Genomic DNA, 26,893 nt, shown 5'->3' on the forward strand with positions numbered 1-26,893 from the left:
TGCCTATATTCTGCTGGGGCTCTGGTGACTCTCATGCTGACTTTTATGAGTTATTTCTACATTTGATCTACTCTCTGCACATCCAACACTCTTCCAGCCCCACAAAGCAGCTGTCTTAGGGCCAGAGGCTGATGACTGGCAAGATCTCAGATCTGTAGATTCTCCCCAACTCCAGCAGGCCCACCAAAAGCCACACTCCTTTCTCTCCTGTGACAGGTGGTGTTCACCTTCAACCTGAAGTCTTCACACAGTTCCGGGGAGCTGATGTTCATGGAGCGCTACCAGGAGGTGATCCAGGAGCTGGCCAGAGTAGAACATAAAATTGAAAACCAGAACTCAGACGGGGGTAGCAGCACCATCCGAAGAACAGGCAGTGGCCGCTCCACCCTGCAGGCCATCGGCAGCGCTGCAGCCGCAGGTCTGGCTTCCCTCTTGTTGGGTGGGGAGGGAGTTGTGGGAGGAGGGTGTGGGGGAGAAACCACCCAAACCAGAGGCTCACCGTGAAGATGAACAGAAACCCAGGGCAGGACACTTGCCTTGAAAAACAGCAGTCCTGACACCCCCCCAAGTCATTTTCTAGATGGGGCCAACCTTGCTGACCACAGGGGTCACTTACCTGCCTCTCGAACTGTTCCATTAAGCCTATACTGAGGAGTGTGAATGCAGTTTCCACCACAGGTTTTGATGGCCATTATCTTGAGCTTTGGGGAATTGATTACTGTATTTTCTTCCCTTGTAGTTATTCAGGGATTATTTTACATTCCTAAAAAGTGAAGGAGTTTTGTCTAACATCTGTGGCCTGGGATTCTCGGGTCTCCAGGCCCAACCTTGGCTGTACTGCCGAAAGAGCTCATTATTTCTTGAAAGTGGAATCTTGTCCCATGTTTTCACATCTTTTGCTAGTCTAGGCTGTATATATCAAGTTACCATCACACACTGCCCCTTCTATATGCTCCCAGAAATTTTCTTTACAGATTCAAAAGAATATACACATATGCTTTTTGTTTTTAATATGAATGGGCTCTTGTAACAAGTACTATTTTCTGGTTTGGTTTTTTTAGCAATATATTTTAGAGATCTTTTCAGATGAGCACACACAGACCTACCAAATTCTTTCTCAACCTTTTAGGCCCGATCTGGAAGAAACCCTCACTTCTCCTGACCTTATAACTACTTCTCAAAATAAAAGTGGTAGTGAGCATCATTTTAACCTCTTGCCTTTTACCCCCAACCGCTGGGTGTCCAGGGATGGTATTTTATTCCATCTCTGATGTGACCGACAAGCTGCTCAGCACCTCTGGAGACCCCATCCCCACGCTCCAGGAGGACTTTTGGATAAGCAGTAGCCCGGTAGAGCTCACTGCTCCCCTGAAAGAGGTTCTGGAAGACCTCAGCCCGCCCGCCATGGCTGCATTTGACCTGGCTTGCTCACAGTGCCAGCTCTGGAAAACCGGCAAGCAGCTCTTGGAAACGGCTGAACGGCGCCTTAACGGCAGCCTTGAGAGTCGGGGTGAGTATGCTTCCTTCACATGATCCCTTTGTTCTCAAATGAGGAGACAGGGTTCTGAGATGCTTGACAATTATACAGGAAGAAAGTTACTGGGGAAGGAGGGACAAGGAGAAAGGATTGTTTCTCTATGCCTTCATGTCCATTCTGGTGACTAGTCTATTGACAGTCTCGCCTTCTTTTTTTTTTTTTTAATGTTTTATTTTTGGCTATGCCGGGTCTTCACTGTTTCTCTAGTTGCAGAGAGCCAGGCTTTTCTCTAGATGCAGTGCTCAGACTTCTCATTGCAGTGGTTTCTCTTGTTGCAGAGCATGGGCTCTAGGGCACAAAGGATTCAGTTTCCCCAGCTCTAGAGCACAGACTCAATAGTTGTGGTATGAGGGCTTATTTGCTCTGTGGCATGTGGGATCTTCCCAGATCAAGGATCGAACATGTGTCTCCTGCATTGGCAGGTGGATTCTTTACCACTGAGCCACCAGGAAAGCCCAAGAATCTCACCTTCTTAACAGATATAACAGTCTACAGTCATTTGGGGACCTTTTCTTCTGGTTTATAGATAAACTCAAGGAAGAGATAAACATTCAAAACTGGTTCAAATGGCATTGGTGATACAGTGGTGAATAGAGTTGCCTTCCAAAAATGTTACAAATGGAGTTTGTGCCCGTTAACTGCATACCTCCTCCAAAGTGAATCCCACTTAACTTTAAACCTGGGTCTCAAACTTGTACACCAGGTATAAGGGAAATTTTTAGTGGATCACAGTTAAGGGGAGGATTATACCTTGGGGTTAATAATATCCCAGAATGTGTCTATGGAATTTTTAGAGGAATGTGAAGAAAGAATTAGGCAAAGTGTCACTCCCCACCTGTCCTTGATACACACACCCAACACTGGAAGGACTGACGAGGCAGAGAGACAGGAACTTATTCTCTCTGAGTAATACGGAGGGAGGAATGGTGAACAGGTGTGATATGAGTAGCTTTCCCTGGGTTCAGTGATTCACTGGGAGAACTCACAGGACTCAGCATACAGTCATACTCATGGCTACAAATTACATCATCAGAAAGACACAAAGCAAAATTAGCAAAGGGAAAAGGCTCATGGGATCAAATCTGGAGGAAACCAGACATAAGCTTCCAGGAATTCTCTCCTGCTGGAGGCACACAGGATGTACTGAACTCCTCCAGTAGTAAGTTGTGACAACAAACAAATATGAAATGTTGTCTACTGGAAGCTCATCAGTGACCCAGAGCCCAAGGTTTTTATTGGGGGCTGGTGACAGAGGCAGCCTCTGCCCAACATGTACCAAACTTCCAGACTCTCGGAAGAAAGGCAGGTGTTCAGCATAAACCACACCATACAAACAGTTTAGGCATAATCAATCACTTCCTGTGATTTAGGGAATCATTTAGGGAAATTTTTATCAGGGTAGAAAAGCATCTACCAGTCAAGGTAGGAGTTGCCAGCCAAGGACCAACCTTGCCAGCAAGCCTTTCTGAGGATAGCAGTCTCTGGCCTTCTGTGTTAACTCTTTTATGCACACCCTTCCAAATCACTTCTGAGCTGTTGGCTTGAAATCCTTTAATGCTGACATAGTCCTTCCAAGAAAGTGTACTGTGGCATATACAATGCTGTTTTTACTGAACAGTTTACTTCCCCCTCGTCTAGCACTTATATTCTAAAATTGAATGAAGATTATATAATATTCAAGCCAACTGGTTTCATGCCAATCAGGAATTAATTTAGTACTTACTGCATTTCCAGATTATCCAAAGTTTATGGAGCACAAGAGAGGTATAAGGAATAATCTCTGCATAAAGTTCTTTATAGTCTAGTCAGGGTATCAGGATGCCATTTAAAACAATTAGAGGAGACTGGATCCCAGCTCAAATTCTCAACTAAGAAAGGTACCAAGGCAAATCCACAAGAAGTGCCTGGTTGGCTTGGGACAGCAATTCCCCAGGAATACCAGAGCCTCTGGCTCTGCTGCTGTGGACAGCTGAGGCATCTTGCCACAGATAGCCCTGGAACCACAGGCATGGAATATGCCAGGTTTACTGGGCTACTCAACCGGCACAGCATCTACCTCCCCCTTCATATTGAAGGAGATAAAACTTTACACATAAAGACAGGACTTTCAATCTCTGAAAGTACCTTATGTTTTTTCTGCATTCCCTCTTGATGCATCCATTTCCAGGTCGCCGGCTAGACCACGTATTCGTCAATGCTGATGGCATTCGAGGCTTTCCAGGTGTTCTTCAGCAGATCAGTAAGATTCTCAATTACCCGCTTGTGTCAGCCGGGCAAATCAAATCAGGTGAGCTGCGTAACTACCTTTTTTTAATCTCCTGGACTTGGAACGTTGGGTCAGCATCAGACCTGACTCTTTCTTTCTTGTTTGCTCTCCATAGAGAGTGGAGAGGATAAAGGAGGAGGTCCCCCACGGTGCAGCATTGCTGAGCTGCTTCAGATGTGTTGGCCCAGCCTCACGGAGGACTGTGTAGCCAGCCATGCCAGCCTCTCCCAGCAGCTGGAGCAGATCCTACAATCGCTGAGAGAAGCACTGGAGCTGCCAGGTACCAGTCCTTCTGCGAGGGAGCAGTTACAGTTGAACTAGGGGAAGGACACAGTGGAGCATGAAGGAGCACATTGGAATGGAGACTTAGGACTCAGAAGTGGGCCCTTGTGTGTACGTGCTGAGTCGCTTCAGCCATGTCCAACTCTTTGCCACCCTATAGACTGTAGCCCGCCAGGCTCCTCTGTCCATGACATTCTCCAGGCAAGAGTGGGTTGCCATGCCCTCCTCCAGGGGATCTTCCTGACCCAGGGATTGAACCCAAGTCTCCTGCATTAGCAGGTGGGTTCTTTACCATTAGCGCCACCTGGGAAGCCCAGAAGTGGACCCTACCAGCCCTCTAGTTAACCAGGACTGGTCTTGTAACTAATCCCACCTGTTTCCCCACCTCCTAAGTGAAGGGATGCTCAGCGTACCATTAGCTGGTACACGTTTCTTATTCCTAATGAGAGATATACCCAGAAGTCACTCCGTAAACATTGACCAAACCGTCCCCAAAAGAGTGCTGTGCATTTTGCGGAGGAGTTCCACCCCAGAGACCCTGAGATGAAAATGGAACTCTTCACCCTGATTTCTCCAGACTCAGAACTCTTCCTGGCTGAGAATCACTTGCACAGGGAACCAACTTGGGATTGTATGGTGAAAGTCATGTCCTACTCTTTGCAAGACCAGGAAATATACAGTCCATGGAATTCTCCAGGACAGAATACTGGAGTGGGTAGCCTTTCCCTTCTTCAGGGGATCTTCCCAACCCAGCAATCGAACCCAGGTCTCCCACATTGCAGGCAGTTTCTTTACCAGCTGAGCCACCAGGGAAATCCAAGAATACTAGAGTGGGTAGCCTATCCCTTCTCCAGCAGATCTTCCCAACCCAGAAATTGAACCTGTGTCTCCTGCATTGCAGGCAGATTCGTTACCAACTGAGCTATCAGGGAAGCCCTTGGGATTGTGTAGCTGCCTTATAAGTGTAATACCCAAGCTGTAGGATGCCCCATGCAGTATATATTTGTATTTCTATTTTACAAGCTTAGGATTTTATAGCTGCCTAGTAAGTACAATACCCAAGTATAGGATGCCCCATGCAGAACTGAGCAGAGGTTCAGTTCCCATATTGTGTTGGAAATTGACGCAAAGCCGGATGCACAGACTCAAGACTGCATGCCTTCTCCTTCCATAACTCTCCCCAGAGCCCAGGAGTACCCCACTCTCCTCCCTGGTGGAGCAGGTGGCCCAGAAAGCTCCGGAGGCCGAGGCCCACCCTGTGTATATCCAGGCTCAGCTCCTCCAGAAGAATCTGGGCAAACAGACAGCAGCAGGCGGCAAGCAGACTGACTACATGGGCACCTTCTTCAAGTACTGCAGCACCCTCGCTGCCGTTTTCCTTCGGAGCCTGAGCTCTGAGCCTGGTAAGTAGCAGGAAAAAGGAAATATAGTCAGGACCGGCCTGCAAGTATCTAGGGCGAGGAAGAAGAAGGCACACAGCGAAGTGGTTCTAGGTGCAGCAGTAGCCAAGGACACTGGATTTGTGAGGTCCTCTCTTACACACCTCTGCATTTTGGTCACCTTTATCTCCCCAATGCCTCGGACAGTAGTACAGTATATGAGAGTATTCAGTACGTTTTGACGGTATTAATGACTCAAACATACTCTCTCAGATCTTCGATCTACTGTGGATATGAGAACTGAGAAGAGGAATTGAGTCTGTTTAAAATGCCAAATGCTTACTCGAGTCCACAGAGCAAGTGTTACCTGCACTTCAGTCACATGGAAGGGAGCAGAAATTGCTCTTTGTGGCTAGACCTGTTCACTGAAGTGTGTCTGTTGTTGGAAGTCTCTAGAACCGTGGTAAGGCATAGATAAACCTGTGGTCAGCATCATGTCAAGAATACCTTTTACCTAGAAAAATACCAATGAAAGAACTTTCCATGTAGTTTTGACACTATTTTTGTTGTTGTTGATTCTGGAAGATAGGGCTCTGAATGTTGCAGTCAGTGGTGCAAAAATCACTTTCTTTACTTTTGCAGATCATGTGGAGGTCAAGGTAGGAAACCCCTTTGTTCTCCTGCAACAAAGCTCTTCCCAACTGGTGTCACACCTCCTGCTTGAGCGACAAGTACCCCCAGACAGGTAGGAGCCACCCCATGAGAGTCAGGCATGGGCCTTCCTAATTGTTTCATCAAGGAAACCAAGGGCTCAGTGGGGCTGTGTTTGAGTTCAGTACAGGAAGGGGGGGATTTCTTCAACTTTTCCATTAGTTTGCAGTTACTCTTATGCAGGCTTCATTAAAATTCAGTGTGCCTTGTTTCTTCCTATCCACATCTAAATAAAGGGGTTAAAATCAGATTAAAAATAAAAAAATAAATAAAATTAAGGGGGGACTCTACTTAAGAGTAGGCTAAAACCCAAAACATTGATAACATAATTAGTTGGCTAGGCTGTAGGAAAACAAGCGTTCTCGTAGATTACTAGCGGGATATAAATCTGTATACAGCCTCTGTGGGAAAGCAGTTTGTCCTTGTCCATTAAAATGACGATCCGCATTTTTGGCAGTCCACATTCGGAAATTTATCCCGAAGCTTTATTATACGTATGAAAAATGCTCTATGTACTAAGTCATTTTATCACAACTTTCTATGTCGTAGCCATTGTCCACTAACAGGAGACTAGTTAAATTCCGATTCCTCCACATAAGGGAATGCTGTGTAGCTATTAAAAAAAAAAAAAAAAATGAGGGGCCTCTCTGTAGACGGATATGGACAGATCTACCAGATGTGTTATTAAGTAAAAAAGCAAGGGGCAGGGCATTGGGTCTAATAGACTGCCTTTTGAGTTAAAAGGAGGAGGGGAATAGGGGGAAACAGAGAGTCTGCATTTACTTCTGTTTGTTTAAACACAAAGAAATTTGGAGATTGAGTGATGGTGCCCAGGCACTCAGGCCTTGCATGCCCTCTGCTTCTCTCCCTCCAGGCTGGCAGCCCTCCTGGCCCGAGAGGGTCTGAGCCTGAGCGTGCCACAGGTCATTGTCAACTGCTGCTGCGAGCCCCTCACCCTCTGCTCCTCCAGGCAGAGCCAGCAGACGTCAGCCCTTCTGACCCGCCTGGGCACACTGGCCCAGCTGCACACCTCCCACTGCCTGGGTGACCTCCCACTTTCCACGCTGAGCTCCCCGAAGCCAACTGAGAACCCCGTACTGGAGAGGAAGCCCCCTTCCTCCCCGAGGGATTCACCACCCCCAGCCCTCACCTCCTCCGCCTTGGCCTTTCTGAAGTCCCGCTCAAAGCTGCTGGCTACCGTGGCCTGTCTGGGGGCTTCCCGGGGGTCAAAGGTCACCAAGCCCAGCTTGTCATGGAAGGAGCTTCGTGGCCGCAGGGAAGTGCCCCTGACGGCCGAGCAGGTGGCCCGGGAGTGTGAGCGCCTCTTGGAACAGTTTCCTCTGCTGGAGGCCTCCCTCCTGGCTGCCTGGGAACCCCTCCGAGGGTCCTCCGAGCAGGGGCAGAGTCTGGCCGCGAGTCTCTGTGGCCAGGCCAGTCTCTCTACCGTCCTCCTGGGCCTCCATTCTCCCACTGCCCTGGACGTGCTCACCGAGGCCTTCGAGGAAGCCCTGGTGGCTAGAGATTGGCGCCGGGCCCTTCAGCTCACTAATGTGTACGGACAAGATGGGGACGACTTGAGCAGCATACAGGATGCGGTCTTGTGCTGTGCGGCGGCTTGTGGTGAGCAGAAAGCTGTGTCTTCCTCCTTCAGCAATGGTAATAACATTGAGAGTTCACCGAGTGGATCATCGCGTCTGATCCTCACAGGAACTCTCGAGAAAGGTGCCACCATGGTCTGATGATGCTGAGAGGCGAGCCAGGCCCAGAGCGTGGGAAACTGCCCAGGATAGTCAGTGGTGGAGCAGAGCTTAGAACCTAAGCCCATCAAACTTTAGGACAGGCACTCATAACCAGTATTCTCAACCCTGCATATCAGAATCGTTGACAAATGTTATAGACTACAAATATCTGAGCCCCATTTCCAAAAGCCCATGATAAGGTTCAGGAAAGTGTTTGCTTTAAAAGAGCAGTCAGGAAAGTTTTTCTGTAAAGGGCTTTGTAGGCTCTACAGGCTTGGTGGCAACCACTTGGATCTGTCATTACGGCATGAAATCAGCCATAGACCATAAACAAGTGAGCGTGGCTGTCTTCTAAGAAATCTTTATAAAAACAGACCCTCAGGGGCTTCCCTGGTGGTAAAGAACTCACCTGCCAATGCAGGAGGTACTGGTTCAATCCCTAATCCAGGAAGATCCCACCTGCTGGTGGAGCCCAACAGAGCCCACAACTATTAAGGTGGTCAACTGTGCTCTAGAGCCCACCACAAGGAGAAGCCTGTACACCGCAGCTAGAAAGTTGCCCCTGCTCAGTACAACTAGACAAGGCACAGGCAGGGACAGAGACCCAGTGCTCTCAAGAGCAAATAATTATTTAAAACACGCACACACGCCTGTTAGTCAACTCCTTCTATAAAAGCTAGTACACACACACACACACACACACACACACACACACACACACAGGGGCCTGTTAGTCAACTCCTACTATAAAAGCTAGTACACACACACACACACACACACACATGCCTGTTAGGCAACTCCTACTATAAAAGCTAGTACACACACACACACACACACACACACGCCTGTTAGTCAACTCCTACTATAAAAGCTAGTACACACACACACACACACAGGGGCCTGTTAGTCAACTCCTACTATAAAAGCTAGTACACACACACACACACATGCCTGTTAGGCAACTCCTACTATAAAAGCTAGTACACACACACACACACACACACACACACGCCTGTTAGTCAACTCCTACTATAAAAGCTAGTACACACACACACACACACAGGGGCCTGTTAGTCAACTCCTACTATAAAAGCTAGTACACACACACACACACACACATGCCTGTTAGTCAACTCCTACTCTAAAAGCTCCCCAGGCACACACACACAGACACACACACACATACACACACAGGGGCCTGTTAGGCAACTCCTACTATAAAAGCTAGTACACACACACACACACACACACACACATGCCTGTTAGTCAACTCCTACTATAAAAGCTAGTACACACACACACACACACACATGCCTGTTAGGCAACTCCTACTATAAAAGCTAGTACACACACACACACACACACACACACACACGCCTGTTAGTCAACTCCTACTATAAAAGCTAGTACACACACACACACACACAGGGGCCTGTTAGTCAACTCCTACTCTAAAAGCTCCCCAGGCACACACACACAGACACACACACACACAGGGGCCTGTTAGGCAACTCCTACTATAAAAGCTAGTACACACACAGACACACACACACACACACACAGAGGGGCCTGTTAGGCAACTCCTACTATAAAAGCTAGTACACACACACAGACACATGTACACACACACGCCTTTTAGTCAACTCCTACTCTAAAAGCTCCCCAGGCACACACACACACACACAGACACACACACAGACACACGCACGCACGCCTGTTAGTCAATTCCTACTCTAAAAACTCCCCCAGGTACACACACACACACAGACACACACACGCACGCATGCACGCCTGTTAGTCAACTCCTACTCTGAAAGCTCCCCAGGAGACTGACGTGTACCCAGAGGTGAGACTGGTGACTTTCAGCCCTCCACTAGAGGGAGCAAGAGCCGGGCAGGCTGCGGGTAGGGGCCTTGGCTTCTCTATGGAAAGGAGAAAATCCTTCCTTGAGAAGGTGGAGAAATCCACTGACCGGCTCTGAGGTCTTAATGGCTTGGATGGAGTCTGTGTTTCAGCTCTGTGATGTGGGAGTGTGAGAGAGAGAGCTGCTAAGTAAAAACAACAGTTAAAAAAAAACAGCCTAGTTTGCTTGCAGTAACTTTCAAGTCGTAATGTAGGATACAGCATGGAAATTACAGGGAAAACCGTAAGTTCTGCTGACAAGTTGAGTCTGAAACGGTGCTGTGTATGCAGCTTTCCAAACCATGGAGCACCTCATCTGTTCTTCTGTCTTCTCTCTTTTCATTCTTTCTCCCTTTATTCCTTCCTTTCTCCTCTCTTCTTTTTTTCTCCTCTGTCTTCAGAAAGTCCCATGACTTTGATTTCACCTGCATAACAAGAAAAAAGATATAGCATGTGTCTTCATCATAGAATTGCTCCAAGTATAAAAGCTAATTCAGGTCAGATGTATCTTCAGGATCCTTCCAACTCCTGTTTTGTGAAATTGAACACAGCCCTTCTCTTAAGAAGTAACCTGGACTCTTGAACTCCCGTGCCAGGCTTGCTGAACATCTTTTTGTCTTATAGACAAAGAAGGTTGGCAGTACCTGTTTGCTGTGAAGGATGCATGTCTGAGAAGTCGGCTAACGCTGCAGTTTGTGGACCGGTGGCCCCTGGAGTGGTGCCTGGAGATCCTGGCCTACTGCCTTTCAGACACAGCTGTCCAAGATGGGCTGGAGTATGAGCTACGGAGAAAGCTCGCGGAGCTGCAGGTGTATCAGAAGGTATAGGACCTGGCATCAAGAGAAAGGAATCTGATTTCGGTATTGACCATTTGGTGATGTCCATGTATAGAGTCGTCTCTTGCGTTGTTGGAAAAGGGTGTTTACTAAGACCACTGTGTTCTCTTGGCAAAGCTCTGTTAGCCTTTGTCCAGGTTCATTTTGTACTCCAAAGCCAAACTTGCCAGTTCCTCCAGGTATCTCTTGCCTTCCTACTTTTGCATTCCAATCCACTATGATGAAAAGGACACCTTTTTTGGTGTTAGTTGTAGAAGGTCTTATAGGTCTTCATAGAGCCAGTCAACTTCAGCTTCTTCAGTATTAGCAGTTGGGGCTTAGACTTGGATTACTATGATATTGAATGGTTTGCCTTGGAAATGAACCGAGATCATTCTGTCATTTTTGAAACTGCACCCAAGTACTGCATTTCAGATATTTTTGTTGACTATGAGGGCTACTCCTTTTCTTATAAGAAATTGTTGCCCACAGTAGTAGACATAATGGTCATCTGAATTAAATTCACACATTCCCGTCCATTTTAGTTGGCTGATTCCTAAGATGTCAGTGTTCACTCATGCCATCTCCTGCTTGATCATGTTCAATTTACCTTGCTTCAGGACCTAACATTTCAGGTTCCTGTGCAGAATTGCTGTATACAACATTGGACTTTACTTTCATCACTAGACACATTCACAATTGAGTGTCATTTCTACTTTCGCCCAGCTACTTCATTCTTTCTGAATCTATTAGTAATTGCCCTCCACTCTTCTCTTGTAGCATATTGTATACCTTCTGATCTTGGAGACTCATCTTCTAGTGTCATATCTTTTTGCCTTTTCATGCTGTTTATGGGGTTCTCAAGGCAAAAATTTCCCCAAGGTTTGCCATTTCCTCCTTCAGTGGATCATGTTTTATGAGAACTCTTCACTATAACAGTAGCCATTTTGAAAGGGATAAGTAAAAGTGAAAATTTCACTTTCAGTTCAACCTTTCAAGTGAAAGGTTCTTGTTATGTATGTGTTATATTCAAGATCAAGAGGCTTAGGGATATAGATTTACGTGGTACAGCTACATAGCAAGTATACATATGCTAATCTTTCTAAGTGTACTGGTAACCAGAGTCCAGAGCCCAACTAGGGAAAGTGAAAATGGCAAGTAAAAAAGATTTTCTTTCCACTCTTCCTCAGCAGCTTTCATGCTGAGCTAAAATGTTGCATGAAGGGTGATCCCACAGAGCATTCAAGCCAGAAGAATAACCTGGATAGAGTTTTTAGGTAAAGGAGCAAGGGACAAGTGACCCCAGAAGACTGAACAAACTGCAAAGGACAGAAGCCTCTGAGAACAGTTGTGGCCTCCCCACTCAGCCTTGGCTCCCTGGTTATACTTGCCAGATCGATTCACTCATCTTTGCAAACACTCTGCCCCATTAGTTCTTATTCCCTCTCTCTCCTGGCAAGTTTGGTACAGAGACCTGGGGATGGCCCATCCCTGGATACTCCAATGACTTGTTCCTGGACAGAGAAACTACAGTGTGGTTTGATAGCTTTTCTTGTCTTTCCTTAGATTCTGGGTTTGCAGTCTACCCCCATGTGGTGTGACTGGCAGGCCCTGAGAAACTGTTGCGCTGAGGACCCATCGACTGTCATGAACCTGATTCTGGAAGCCAAGGTACCATTTTCCTGGGTACTATTCTCCTTCCTCCTCTTTCTAGATTTACCCCTCCTTAACCAGTTAGGTAGACTCCTTTCCATATGTCAAGGTTCACATTTTTTTCTATAATTACCTAACACTCTTTTTTCTCTTTTTTATGCATGTGAAACTTACCAACATTCAGAGAAGTGTAAGGACTAAGACAGTTAATGCTTTTGAACTATCACCCTTGTTTTCATACAGGAGATTTCCTGCACTGTTCACAGTGGGTACAGAATACATACCCAGCGTGGAACTGCTGCATCATGAGGCATAAGCATCCTCACCTTTACTAAGATGTTACCACATTGTTCTGGCCCAGTTATCCTCCTACTCACAGTCCCTATTGCTCCATCTTCTTGGCAATTTTGGCGTCGTTTAGCTTTTTACTTTTTGCCAATAAGGTGGTATCACATCATTGTTTTAATTTACGTTGCCATGACTACTAATGACTTTAACTACCTTTCCATGTGATTGTTGGACACTGAGTGCTGAGTAAATTTTTTTTTACCCTTTGAGAAGCTGATATATATCATAGGTCAAAATATAGATGTATTTATTCAGGTGCTGACTCGTCCAGGAAACCTTTATTGACCACTGTGCTAGATAGTGGTGAAACAAAGGTCATTAAGCTTAGCCTTTGCCTTTGCCTTTGTGCAACTCATTATTTTGGGAAGGGGTGGGCAGGGCAAGGGTGAGGCGAAATGTGAGCCATATCCCTAGGTGATTGTGATATTCCAAGTGACAGAAGCAAGCCCAGACTGTGGTGGTGGCACAGGCAGGGCATCTAATGTAGCCTGAGAGACAAGGGAACATCCTGAAGAAGGTGGCCCCAGGCAGAGTTGTGGGGAGAGCCTTAGATGCCACCATAGAATACTCGGATGTAGCTCTGAGAATTCCACTCTCTGAAACTTTAATCCAGAGTTCCCAAATTGGAGGTGGGGATGCGGGGAGTAACAAGGGTTGATATCCATGGAATCCAATACCAGCATGTTTATTTGACCTGTGCAGTAGTAGTCTGCAGAATTTTTAGCTTTTCATATTGATTTCATTGCCAGCATTGGAAAATAGGGAGATTTTTCAATTTAAAAAAAATGTTTTTGTAATTTTTTTCTCTGGCCATGCCACAAAGCATGTGAGAGATATCTTAGTTCCCTGACCAGGAACTGAACCCATGTCCCCTGCAGTGAAAGTGTGGAGTCTTAACCACTGGACCACCAAGAAAGCCCTAAAAATTTTTTTTGAAAATTTTTAAACTCTGGAAGCACTGGGCCTGCACAGTCATATGGCAACAGTCAGAGTTGAGTAGGCTCTGTCTCCTTTGACAGTACTGTCAGCCTTCCCCACTTCCTCAGTATCTTCCTAGCACTGACCAAGTGTTAGTGGCTGTATGTCATCTGTTTCTTTTTTATAGGAGAGCTAAGAGGAAAAGGACATGTTTAGCTGCCTACTTGCACCATTTTCAGAACTTACCTTGCCAATTCTGGTCCTTTATGATCCCACTTTAATCCCACAATGAAGTTCCCATCAACACTTCCCAAACTGTCCTGGGGCTTTGGCAGATTCGGGACTGCTGAGAAAAACCAGGCAAGAGTTGAATGAGTGACAAGGCCAGGATTTTTTTTTTTTTTTAAACATTAAACATTTATTAAGCACTTACTTAAGTGCACTGAAAGGCCAGGATTTTAAAGGGGTTGAAGGCATGTGTGTTTCCTTCCAGGAGTATGAGTTGTGTGAAGAGTGGGGCTGCCTCTACCCTATTCCAAGAGAACATTTAATCAACCTACATCAAAAGCATCTCCTCCACCTTCTAGAAAGAGGAGATCATGAAAAGGCTCTGCAGGTAAGCTTCCAACTCTTCCCAGTTTTCTCTGGGGAGGGATGCGAAGGTTGGTCGAATCAGATGGCTCTGTTCCTACTGGATCCCATTCAGAGCACTCACAGTCTCAGATCTGCTCCTGCATTAGCTAGTTATAGTCACCCTGCCTATAAGTGCCAACCCTACATTAGGTGCCAGGTGGGCAGCTGGGCCCAAGATCCTGCTGATCTCTGGTCCTGTCAAAGTCATCATTTATGAAGCTAAGGGGTGCTGGGGGAAAAAAATGAGTGCAGAGAAAGGGTTAATCCAAAGTGAATAAATCAAAAGGTTCTGTTCTCAAACAAAACAAGGCTGGACTAAGAGTTCTTCTACAGGCCTCACCTTTCTCCTCTACCTTCCTCCTGCAACAGCTTCTACAAAGAATTCCTGACCCCACCATGTGCCTTGAGGTCACAGAGCAGTCCCTCGACCAGCACCCTAGCTTGGCCACTTCTCATTTCTTGGCCAACTACCTCACAACCTACTTCTATGGAGAACTGACCACTGACCGACACCGTGAAATCCAGGCACTGTACATGGGATCCAAGGTCAGGAGGAGAAGGGGCTGTCAGGAAAGCATGATGGTCCAGCTCCCACTTCAGAAATTGCTCTTCCAAGCATCTGCCTTCCTTGATCTGTACAAAATCTTGACCCCAGTAGCCCACCATATCCCTTAGAACTTTGCGTTGCCTACTGCTCTGCCTCCAAAGTGAATTTTACGGTCCTCCTAAGTTCTCTGTATGCTTTGCCTGACATCTGCTGTATCAAGGCTTCTAAATTCTGACCATGAATTAGAATCACCTGGACTTTCTAAAAATAGCAGTAGTTGACCTCCACCCTGGAGTATTTACAACTGAACTTTTTGGGACAGGGCCTGCCTGTTTTCCAGAAGGATTCTGATGTGAGGATTTAAAACTGCTGCTTTAAATCCTTGAAACTACTCTGTGCTAAAGGAAAGGGGTCAATTGTCTATGCAGTGGGATAATAAGTCCTTACCCTTAATGTGTAACCTAGGTAGAAGAAATTATAAGCTAATTTCAGTAAAGTAGTGTTTAAGAAAAGATAAGGCCTTCTGACTCTGATAATGATTGTGATTGGCAGTCATACTGTCCCCTGAGTATAGAATGAATAGAACCAGTGCTGGTAGAGCCATGAACATGACTACCAACCTACTTGCTAAGAGTTCAACCACGTAAAATGATCCTAGAGAGGATACACCTGTTTTTCTCTTTTTGGATGTACTGTGCCAGAGTGGAATCTTTGAAGACGGGCAATGATCAGAGCCAGTGAACATATTTCAAGCCCAGTGATAAGAACCCCTAGGAAGAATTTAGAGTCATCTTTCACCTGTAGGACCCTGCAGGTACCAGGTTTAGTCCACCTTATATTGCTTATTCTAGCAAAGCCTCAAAAGGACAGAATGGTGACTTTAAGGATCAGGCAGAGGTCAATCATGCCTGGTTAGTCTAGGCTGGGGGTTAGGAGACCAGCACCTGTGAGCCAAATCCAGTCCTCTGCCTGCTTTTATAAATCATGTTTTGTTGAAACACAAGCATGTACACTCATTTACCAGTTGAGTAGTTGCTACAAAGACCTTATGGCCTATAAAGTCTGAAATATTTACTATCTGAACCTTTCCAGAGAAAGTTCCCCTCATCTTGATTGCCACTGGAGGATTTAGCTCGGAGTCCAGCCTTACTTCCTTTCTAAAAGACTCCCAGCCAGCTGGCCAAGAGGCCATTGGTCCCAGATACCCTTCCCACTTCCCCATGAGAATCTTGACTTTCTTCTGAAATTCATATCTTGTTTCCTTCACACTGGGGCTCTACCCCACTCCCAGGTACTGCTGACCCTGCCCGAGCAGCACCGGGCCAGCTACTCCCACCTGTCCTCTAATCCCCTGCTCATGCTGGAGCAGCTTCTCATGAACATGAAAGTGGACTGGGCCACTGTGGCCGTGCAGACTCTGCGCCAGCTGCTGGCCGGCCAGGAGATTGGCTTCACCCTGGACCAGGTGGACTCGCTGCTTTCCAGATATGCAGGAAAAGCCCTGGATTTCCCATACCCTCTGCGGGAGAAACGCTCAGGTAACGGCCAGCATGCTCAGTGGGGGTTCTACATGGAGAAGGAAATAACTGTGCTCCATCCTTAGTTTTCATTTCTCCTCTTTTATGATTTTGAGTTGATAGAGAATGGGAGGATACGCTTCAGGAGAGAGAGCTCTTTTGTATAGGAGAGATCTCAGTCTTGGAGGAAGTAGCAGGCTAACCTGAATGAAATGTTGGTAGATAACCGCCATGTGCATAATAACATAAAGATTCGGAAAACAAGGCATGCTGAGAGTGGTCTGTCTAGCCTTGGTGCAGTGGGCTCTTAAGTGCCATCATTTTGATTTGAGGACTATTCCCAGGGTCACATCAGATGTCACTAGTATGTGAGCTGATTCAGTCTTTAATAGAATGAAGAAAATGAAATAAATGAGGGCTAATGTTCCCAGCCAGCTTTTTTTTTTTCTTACTCCCTACCCTCCAGAACCATCACTTAAGTATCTTCTGCTTCGCTCTGGACATCTTTAGATTTATTTTGTAAAATCCTAGTGTCTATACATCACTTATCTCACATGCCTAACTTAGTTTGTTTATTGAGGCATTTGAAAAGCATGCTTATAACTGTCTTAGAAGTCCTTCTGTCATTCTTTGCATGCCTGGTAGAATCATGGGATGACAGCGAAATCAACAGGGCTTTGAACTAAATTCCTAGCAAAACAAGTGAGGTTTGTTTATGGTAGAATGATCTGTCAACATTTTCCTTCCCTGCAGACTCTGTGACTCACCTCCAGGAGATTGTCAGTCAGGCTTCAGACCTCGAGACCTTGTCTAGGTCACCATCAGCCGAGTTCTCTTCTGCTGCTGCTCCTGGTAAGAATGAGTTCTGAGAGTTATCCATTTTTTCAGTTCAATCTTGCTTTACTCTGATTTTCTGATTCTTTTGCTGCTTTTTTCATTTCCAGTCACAACATTCTTATTGGTTTTGTTGATTTGTTCCAACTTTGTATATCCCAGAAAACTCAACATATGAACGATTCTTATCATTTGCAATAGTATATCTATGAAGATTCCACAATGAATTAGCAGATACTGAACCATTGCTCCTAGGGAAAATATGCTTGTATGTGTGTGTATGCTTGTATGTATACATATGTATATATATATATACATATATACATATATACACATTTCACATACATTATAATCTCAACTGAATACAGTTCATCCCAGTAGATTCTATTTTCTTTATTGTACAAAAGAAAAAAAGAGGCTCAGAGTGTTAAAGTGACTTGCCTGAAGCCACCCCATCCACGAGTGCATATTGAGCGTTTGGGATTCAAACCCTGTCCAACCATCCCCAGAAGTGAGCTTCTTGCACTCCCTGCCTCACTGTCCCATACTGGCTCCATTCTCTGGTCTGCTCTGCATGAAAGCTGAAATAAGAAAGCAAAACATGACCTTATTCAACCGTAGATGAGGACCTGCATTATAACAAGCCTGCAACTCAAATTATTCACCACTCTATAGGTGTCTGCAAAAGCAATGCAAATACCGATTTTGAAGTTAAAAGTAAATTTTAACAAGCAGGCAACTTCACAAATATGGAATCTACTAATAAGGAGGATCAACTTACTTAGTCATTGTGTTCATTCTGACCCTGTCCTACAGGTAGTTATTTATTTATTGCAACCACACAGGGTGCAAGGTCCTTGAAGTCTCCTGCCATTTCTCGGTCACCCCTTTTCACCACTGCTCCACTCCAGTCTCCTGACTTTTGCCCAATGGCCTGCACTCAGAAGAGGCTCAGCAAGTGTTTGTTTTGCCAACAGTCAGGAGAACAGGCTCCTGGGGAGAGGTCAACAATCCCTCTCCTTCTGGGTGCTGCTAAGAGTCACTGTGTATTCAGTTCTCTTTTTCTGTGACCTGCCGACATCATTCTGCTAGGTACTGTACCATCCATCTCCTTAGATACCATAAAGCAAAGTAGCATTTTGTGGCCCAACTTTGAGAAGGAGCCATGCTTCAGGATAATCAGCAGACCTGACAGAAGGGCTCAGGTATACAAGGATATGAGCAACTTTTCTGCATAAGGCAGCCTGAGCAGCTTTGCTTTTACTTAATTTTTTCTTTATTTTTTATTATAGAAAATTTCCAGTACACAAAAGTAGAAAGAATAGTGTAATGAAGTGTCATGTACCTATTACTCAGTTGCAATATTTATCATCTGAGTATGACCATTCTTGTTTCATCTGTACCCCTGTCCCTCTACTGGATTATTCTGAAACAGATCCTAGATATCATACCATTTTGCTCATAAATAAAACAGTATCTATCTCGGAAGTTCCCTGGTGGTCTAATGGTTAGGGTTCAGGGCTTTCATAGCTGTGACTTGGGTTCAGTCCCTGGTCGGTGAACTGAGATCCTAGAAGCTGCATGGCATGGCCCAAAAAAAAGCCCCCAAAAACCAGTGTATACCTCTAAAAGGTAAGGAAATTTATAAAACAAAACCATAACATCATTCTCATAGCCAGAACCAAATTAATGATTCCTTATTATTATAAACTATCCAGTCAATATTCAGATTTCCCCAGTAATCTCATGAGGAATTTTTTTAGAATTGGTATTTCTAGAATCAGGATGTAAATAATGTCCACATACAGCATTTGACTAAACTCTCTCTTAATAAGAATCTCTCTTAATCAGTAGGTTCTATACCCTCTTTTTCCCTCTACCTCTTTTTTATTTGTGAAGGAAACTGGTTCACTTGTCTCGTAGAGCTTCCCACACTCTGGATTTTGTTGACTATCACCCTATGGCAATCTAGGTCTCCGTTCCCTTTGTTTCCAGTACCCTGTACATGGATCTGGAAGCCTGATTTGATTCAGGCTCAATGTTTTTTGGCCAGTATATTTGATAAGCGGTCCTGTGCCTTCCATCAGGAAATGCACAATGTTCTTTTTTTCTCTAAATCACCAAGTTCAGAAACATGGCATATTTATTTATTTGGCTAGGCCAGGTCTTAGCTGTGGCATGTGGAATCCAGTTCCCTGACCAAGAACTGAACCGAGGCCCCCTGCACTGGGAGCCAAGAGTCTTAGCCACTGGACCACCAGGGAAGTCCCACACAGTGCTTTTTTGGCAATCAGCCATTGATAATCGTTAATTGGATCTGTGATATCAGGAGGCTTTGTAAAATGGTACAGTTCTAATTCTCTCATCCCTTCGTCATTTATCAGCTGGACTGTTGATCACCTTTTACTCTGACTTCTGTCTCTGACCCCCAGGTGTCCCCATTGTACATTCCCCAAGTCTGAGGGAGAGGAGATTCCCCCAGAATCAGCTGCCACTGGAGTTTGTGCCCCCGGCTACACCCCCTGCCAGGCACCAGTGGGTCCCAGACGAGAGTGAGAGTGTCTGTATGGTCTGCTGCAGGGAGCGCTTCACCATGGTAAGTCTCATCCGTCTCTAGCTTCACCTGTAGGAGAAATGAAAGTTCTCCTTCATGAGCCTGAGTTTATAGTCACCTCCTGTCCCCAAGAGGAGAGGGTATGTTCAGAAGGTCTAAGGCACTGGATTTATCTTTTACCTGACCAGGATACATTTTCTGAGTTCAGATAGAGGCTAGACGCCGCACCCTCCCCTCCCTTGAGTAGCCTTAAATTCTAAATCTCTGCCTTTCTTATGAAATAAATGAGAAGAGGCAGAGGTATTGCATAAGCAGTGACCAAGCATCAGAACATCTCGTTTCCAGCTCTCGTGTCTTTTGCAATAGACAGGTGACCTGGTAGTGGTTTTATGTGCTGGAGCCAGAGGACTTCACTTCTCATCCCAGCCCTACCTCTTACTTGCAATGTGACTATTAATCTTTTCATCTCAGATGCTCACTTGTAAACTGGGGATGATGTATTACTTGGTTCATAAACACTGACTATAGTAACACATGTTACCACACTGAGCACAGTACCTAACTGGCATAATAGCTCAGCATGTGGGAGAATGATGATGGTGTCATTTCTTTGTGTTTGTTTCCTCCTCTTCTATAAAAAAGGTATAATATGTCTATCAACCTCTTATGATGAAATAAGGCAGTATTTGTAAAATACTTGAAAAAAGGACACTTTTTCATCATCATCAATACCTTGTAGAACTGTGTTCCTCATTGGCTGGAAAAGTCACTTCTTCCTCACTACTTTTTATTCTGTCTTCACATGTTTCCTCCACAGACAGGTCAGGCTTGTCAGGAGCTCTTGCAAAACTGTCCATGACTCAGGCATCTTTGCCCATCAAATGAGAGAGATCTTTAAATGTCAGCTTTGTGAAGGCAAGGATTAGTGTGTTCCTTCTCAACAGAGGCCCAAGCACCTGATAGTCTTAGCAAATCACAGGTGGCTCATTCCAAGGATAAATGGATTGACAGGTTGCTCACAGGTCTGGCCATCTCACTTTCTCTTCCCTACTCCTCTTTCTCTTTCCAATGACCCTCCTCAGTTCAACAGGCGTCATCACTGTCGCCGCTGTGGCCGGCTGGTATGCAGCTCCTGCTCCACCAAGAAAATGGTAGTGGAAGGCTGCCGAGAGAACCCTACCCGCGTGTGTGACCAGTGCTATAGCTACTTCAACAAAGAGTGAGTGCCCTGCAGCGGGGCCACTGCTGCTATTGACCAGTGCCCCCTCCCCAGGGTCCTGACAAACCTACGAGTCTCATGAGGGAGCACATCTCAAATCTGAGCAGTTACAGAAAGTTTTCTTTTCACATTCACACTGAAATGCCTTTAAGCCTGTGGTGTAATGGTTGACCTTGGTCAGAGAGACATCTGAGAGAGGAAGTAGGGGTACGTAGAAGCAGAGAGCAAGCTCGTCCATGATGCTCTGAGATCAGGGCACTGGGTTCTTTGGCCTGTCCCCTAACGGAGGCCGTTGATCTTTGTTTGCCAGCACCCTCACCTCTTCCAGCCACTCTTGCTTCAGTCGGTCTCAGCTGGACTCAGAACAACACGCTCACCTACTGAATGTTGGGGCCTCGCTTACATCAGCTCTCATTGACCTCATCATTCTGGCTTGTTATCCACGACTCAGAGAGCCCCCACACTTTCCTACACACAGTTCACCTGGGGACAGATCTCAGAAACTGCTCATGCCACTGGCGAAACAGGTCAAGTGTTTTTTCCACTACTTCTAGCAGCAAAAGAGGATGAAACTAAGTGCATGTGGGAATATGAGCCAAAGCAGCTATCCAAAAGCCAAATTACTTTGACTTCTTTGTGTTTTATGAACAGACTTAAATCGATCTCAAACTCATGTTTGTGTTTCTTTTAACATGAACTTTTTTATCATTGTTTATCATGGTGATTACTGACCTGATAGAAAGGAGGATGTGCCTTGCTTATACCACAGTTTCTGTGACCCTGGCATACCACTGCCTCCCTCCTGGTGGGGGACAGGGAAATTGCCTGTTTATTTTTCTGCTGAGATTTGAAATGAGCAGTCAGTAAGGATTCTTTCACTCAGCAATCACTTTTCCCTTGAGGAGCCCCTATTTAGTGGGAAGACAGCCAAAACACAGACCACAGAGCCCTTTGATAGTACAGTATGGAGACACACCCAGCTTAGCTCAGTGATCAGGATTTCCTAGGGGTGTGGCACTTGGCCTAAGCCTCCCTAGAGGATGAAAAGAAGTCAAAACAGCGCCCAAAAGTGGGAGTAACACCTGCAAAGTTAGGGACAGGAGAAAATGCAGGTCCTTTGAAAACTGTAAATAGGTAGGTCATGAGCTAAGGCTCTGGACTCAGGGGCTGGCAGCTGAGCTGGGAGGACCTAGGGAATGGCACAATGGCTTGGAGCTTGCTCTTTGGCAGCATGGGCTGGGATTGGTTGACCAGAAGGCTCCTTTGGTGATAGACTTGGGCTCTGGCCTGTGACATTGGGCTTTAGTGGTTAGTGGCACCAACTGAATGAACTTAATCAAAGCCTGTGGCAGTATGGATAGGACTTTTATGGGTTGAGCAGAGGTCATGGGTGGTAGGAGATGGTCTCCAGAGACACCCAGGCCATGAGGAGCTTTGTCTGCTAACCTGCAAATGTGGAATATTTGTACCCCAAGGAGCTATTAAAGAATATTAAGCAGAAGCATAACATAATGCATTTTTTGAAAGCTTGCCATAGCTACAAAGTAGAGAATAGATTGGCAGAATCAAGGAGACCAGTTGGGAAGCTACTGCAGAGGCAATAGCATTGAGTGATGAGGACTGTCTCTGAGACAGGGATGAGGAGAGAGATAAGGATATTTAAAGAGGTATTCAGGAGATGGCATGGACAAGAAATGATAAGTGGTTGGCTATGACAGGTAAGAGAGAGAGAAGAGTTTTGGATGATTCCCTGATAATCTCAGTGGGGTAACAGTAAATGTCAGTGCTGTATACCAAGCTCAAGGAGGAGGAGGAATTCAGTTTTCACAGGCATTTCACCTTTTCTTTCTCTGTTTCCAGTATACCAGAGGAGAATCCAGGACAACCAGAAGGTAAGGCTGACTCACATGCCCTGTGACTTTCTTTTTTTTTTTTTTTGACTGTGTTGCCAGGTTTGCAAGATCTTAGTTTCCCAACCAGAGGTTGAACCTGAGCCCTTGGAGGTGAAAGCGCAGAGTCCTAACCCCTGGGCCGCCAGGAAGCTCCCTCCTTGTGACTTTTCCTTTCTATGCTCAAGTGAGCCATTCCTTCAGCATATCTGCTGCAACTGACACCCTCAGTGGCAACTTAGTCCAATAGGCTGACCAAAGAAAATTCTTGGCATTTCTATCAGGCTGTTTCCCTTAAGGTTTGTTGTCATATTAATTTATCACACTGGCCCATTAGCTTCCAGCATCGAGAACGCCAGTAGCCAAAGAATTGGGTCCTTAACTTTTAATAGCTTATTTCTCTTGTTTCCCCCTAGATTCCCCTTGACCACAATCCTGCCTCCCAACGCCCCCTCCCTCCCCTTAATAATCACTATTGGTAGTGATTGGGCAGGTTGGTCTTTAGAGCAGCCAGTGGCTCAGCCCTCCATTTAGGAGGCATGTACCTTTCAGGGCTTCTCACATGAAGCAACAGGGTTGTATGGCAGATATGGCAACACTCATCCCGGGTCTGTGCCTGGGGAAGAAAGCTTGAGGTACCCAAGGTGCTCTCCTGAAGGAAATACAAGGGACCAAAAGGAAAGAAATAGCCCTAAGATAGCAAGCAGGGATCTGCCAACAGCTTACGCCACTCACTGGCTGGGCTAACTGGGCTGCTGCCAATGAATGACACACAGATGGCATTTGTCTTCTCAGCCCCAGACAGCTCCAAGAGCGAAAGCCCTCCGTATTCAGCTGTGGTGAGAGTCCCCAAAGCAGCAGAGGTGGAATGGATTTTGGATCTGAATGAGGAGGAAAATGAGCTGGTGCGGAGTGAATTTTACTATGAGCAGGTAATAGCGATAAAATAGATAGTCATTTGAGTTTCTTTATGATTTGTAGTCTGGAGAAGGAAATAGCAGCCCACTCCAGTATTCTTGCCTGGAGAATCCCCATGGACAGAGGAGACTGGCGGGCTGCAGTCCACGGGGTCGCCAAGAGTCAGACACGACTGATCAGCTGAAAACACACACACACACACACATGATGTATAGTACATAGCAGGAAATGCAGAGTTGGACAAACACAGGCTGGTCTTCACTTGCTCACAGTGTAATCACATGGGACCTAAGGCAAGGAAACCATTAAAAGCACAAAATGAGGAACAGCTTGAGAAATACACAAGAGGAAATCAGGAAAGCCTTCATGCCATTTAAGATGAGCTTTGGAAGTGTGGTAGGAGTTTGACAAGCAGAAGTTTGGGTGTCATGAGGGGAGTGAGGATAGGGGAAAGATGAGTTCCAAACTAGAACATCCAAGCAAAGACACAGTGTCCAAAACAGTTGGGGAGTTGGGAGTGATTTAATTTGAAGGAAACATGGGGTATTAATAGAGGCAAGGTTGAAATGGGCTATTTATGTGTAGGACCTTACACTCTGCAGTGAGATATATGTATTTGGTAGATGTCAGGGGCCATGGAGTGTGCTTTAGGAATATTAATTTAGCAGCATTGTGTCCAGTGGCTTGAAGCAGAGACCTCTCCAGGTAGCTAAACAAGCAAGGCAACTGTTGTCCAAACCAACATTAAAGAGCAGCTGAACTCCTAGGAAACTGGAAAAGAAGGGCCCCTCCGGACGTTTCCAAGAAGTAGGTAACACATGGACACAGCTGCCTTCTCCCCAGTCAGGTGACAAAACCTAGCAGCCAGAGTATGACTTAGAACTTCTGAAACGGGTTTAGTTCCACTTCTGCTCTGTGGAAGTTTGGCTTCTTCCTCCTGAGTTTTTCAAGCTTCCTGGAATGGGTAGAATTCCTGCCTCCCCAGCTACATCTGCAGCCTGGTCTGGCCCCTGAACTCACGGTGTGCGTCTCTCCTCTTCCACTCGGGCCAGGCCCCCAGCGCCTCCCTGTGCATTGCCATCCTGAATCTGCACGAGGACAGCGTGGCCTGCGGCCACCAGCTGATCGAGCACTGCTGCAGGCTGTCCCAGGGGCTCACCAACCCCGAGGTGGATGCGGGGCTGCTCACGGACATCATGAAGCAGCTGCTCTTCAGTGCCAAGATGATGTTCGTCAAGGCAGGCCAGAGCCAGGACCTGGCCCTTTGTGACAGGTAAGTGGAAGTGAGTCCCTGTCCTTTTACCTGGTGGTCATGAGACGCAAGTTCGATCCCTGGGTCGAACTTCCCCTGGAGAAGGAAGTGGCAACCCATTCCAGCCTGGGAAATCCCATGGACAGAGGAGCCTGGCAGGCTCTATAGTCCATGGGATCGCCAAAGAGTCGGACCCAACTTAGCGACTAAACAATAACATGTTTATCCAGCTTCTTTTTCTGATCCCACTGTGAGTTTTCACCTCCCCATCTTCTGACAAGATGTGCTGAACTGTTTTGGCAGCCCGTCTGACGTTGGCAAATGCCATCACCAGACCCCAAGCCGTCCTTGTCACCCTCCCATGACAGTTCTTCCCTTTCCCTGAGGGGTCCTCAGGGAAGGTTCTCTAGCTATACCCAGTCTGAAAGAAAGACTGGCTAATTTGTAATTAAAATTAATTTAGGGGAACACCTTTAGTCTCTGTGGAACTTTCTGACTTGTAAAGAAAATGTGTCCTGGGACTTCCCTGGCTGTACAGTGGTTAAGACTCCGATCTTCCACCGCAGAGTGTGCAGGTTCGATTCCTGGTTGGAGAACTAAGATCCTGCATGCTGCTCAGTGCAACTAAAATTAAAAAAAAAAAAAAGACACAGAAAATGTATCCTTAGCCTTAACCAAAAGTCTACCTAGCCTTGACCAAATTGAGACCATGGCCTCAGGGAGTTGTGGATGACAGATCTTTGAATCACACTGTGGACTGGTCTGTCCCTGCATCCCAGGGAGACACGTGAGTCATAAAACAGAAGTCTCTATAGAAAAGGGAGGATTCTGCCCCAGGCCCCAGCACAACCTGCTCTGCCTCCGTTAACCTGACAGTGAAAACTCCCAATTCCCAGCTTACCCACCCAAATGTGTGACTCATGTTGTGTGTTCCCACCACTCTGTCCTACCCAGATTTCAGAGAAGAGAGCATAATTTTCTTTGATGTATCAGTGCTTCAGGCACTTGCCCAGAGTACCGGCCTGCACACTCACCAGATCACAGAGAGTGCAGTGACGCTCAGATTCACCACTTCCTAGAGCTCTGTAACTTTAGATGACTCTGGGCCTCAGTTTCCTCCTGTGGAAAAGGGGGATGATAATGATATTTATTCCCTATGGCTGTTATAAGGATAAAGTGTGAGTACTATATCCATATAAAGGGCTAAGAACTGAGCCTGTGTACTCCAAAAATGTTAGTTTTATTATTAACAAAGACCTGAAGGTTGAGAAAGGCAGAAAGAAGTGGGACAGGAAGTGGAAGGAAATATATAGGAGTTAATTTTACTCCTTGATCAAGAGACAAAGGTTTCTATATCATTTTTCAAGTTGACAAAAAAAGAGGACTATAATATGTTAAATACAGTTTTTTAAATAACCATGTGAAGAACCAAAACTATACCAATTTATCAGAAATGAGGGAGAAGAGAAGGAAAGAACAGAAACCATTCCATATAGCAAAAGGTAGAGTGAATGGCAAAAATCTTGAGATGTCTGAATATTTCTCAAATATCAGAAATGTAAACGAAATACAATCTTATTAAGAGAAAAAAGATAGATTGTGGGGAGGCAGAACAAATTTAATAATAAGTCCTAAACTTCCTTCAAAATCCAGTACAGATGGAGGCAATATCCACTTTGGGCTAAGTAAGCAGAAATTCAGGAGGTCCTTGCTTCAGCAGGATTCTCAACCACCCCCAGGTGCCATGTGCTTCTGGACACGTAACAGCAGTGGTTTCAAATTACACATTCTTTCTGCCCAACCCTGGAGTCCTCACATTAGCTGCACTTGTGCCCAGTTGCTGACAACAGTAGATTCATCTCTCGTGTATTGAGAACTCCTGGTTTGCAGAGTATTTTTCCACTGTTTTAAATACCTTCTTCCGGTACACAAATTGTTGTCATTCAGTTGCTAAGCTATGTCCAACTTTTTGCAACCCCA

The 26,893-nt window shown here is 45.7% G+C and overlaps 1 protein-coding gene across 2 annotated transcripts in view; it reads left to right on the forward strand.

Annotated features, from left to right (window-relative positions):
• The window catches only part of ZFYVE26 (zinc finger FYVE-type containing 26), a 65,289-nt gene that overhangs the window by 22,103 nt on the left and 16,293 nt on the right, over positions 1-26,893 (forward strand). For both annotated transcript variants that reach the window (XM_061156811.1, XM_061156812.1), the window contains exons 15-32: positions 217-418; positions 1,247-1,510; positions 3,705-3,824; positions 3,919-4,083; positions 5,270-5,488; positions 6,107-6,209; positions 7,050-7,795; positions 10,441-10,637; positions 12,198-12,302; positions 14,044-14,166; positions 14,553-14,729; positions 16,022-16,268; positions 17,001-17,099; positions 19,514-19,677; positions 20,718-20,854; positions 22,715-22,746; positions 23,539-23,675; positions 24,714-24,934. In XM_061156811.1, the coding sequence (XP_061012794.1) occupies positions 217-418; positions 1,247-1,510; positions 3,705-3,824; positions 3,919-4,083; positions 5,270-5,488; positions 6,107-6,209; positions 7,050-7,795; positions 10,441-10,637; positions 12,198-12,302; positions 14,044-14,166; positions 14,553-14,729; positions 16,022-16,268; positions 17,001-17,099; positions 19,514-19,677; positions 20,718-20,854; positions 22,715-22,746; positions 23,539-23,675; positions 24,714-24,934 (3,458 nt within the window). The remainder of the gene's footprint in view (positions 1-216; positions 419-1,246; positions 1,511-3,704; positions 3,825-3,918; positions 4,084-5,269; positions 5,489-6,106; positions 6,210-7,049; positions 7,796-10,440; positions 10,638-12,197; positions 12,303-14,043; positions 14,167-14,552; positions 14,730-16,021; positions 16,269-17,000; positions 17,100-19,513; positions 19,678-20,717; positions 20,855-22,714; positions 22,747-23,538; positions 23,676-24,713; positions 24,935-26,893) is intronic.

This window comes from Dama dama, chromosome 12, assembly GCF_033118175.1.
Source record: "Dama dama isolate Ldn47 chromosome 12, ASM3311817v1, whole genome shotgun sequence".
Classification (NCBI taxonomy): domain Eukaryota; kingdom Metazoa; phylum Chordata; class Mammalia; order Artiodactyla; family Cervidae; genus Dama; species Dama dama.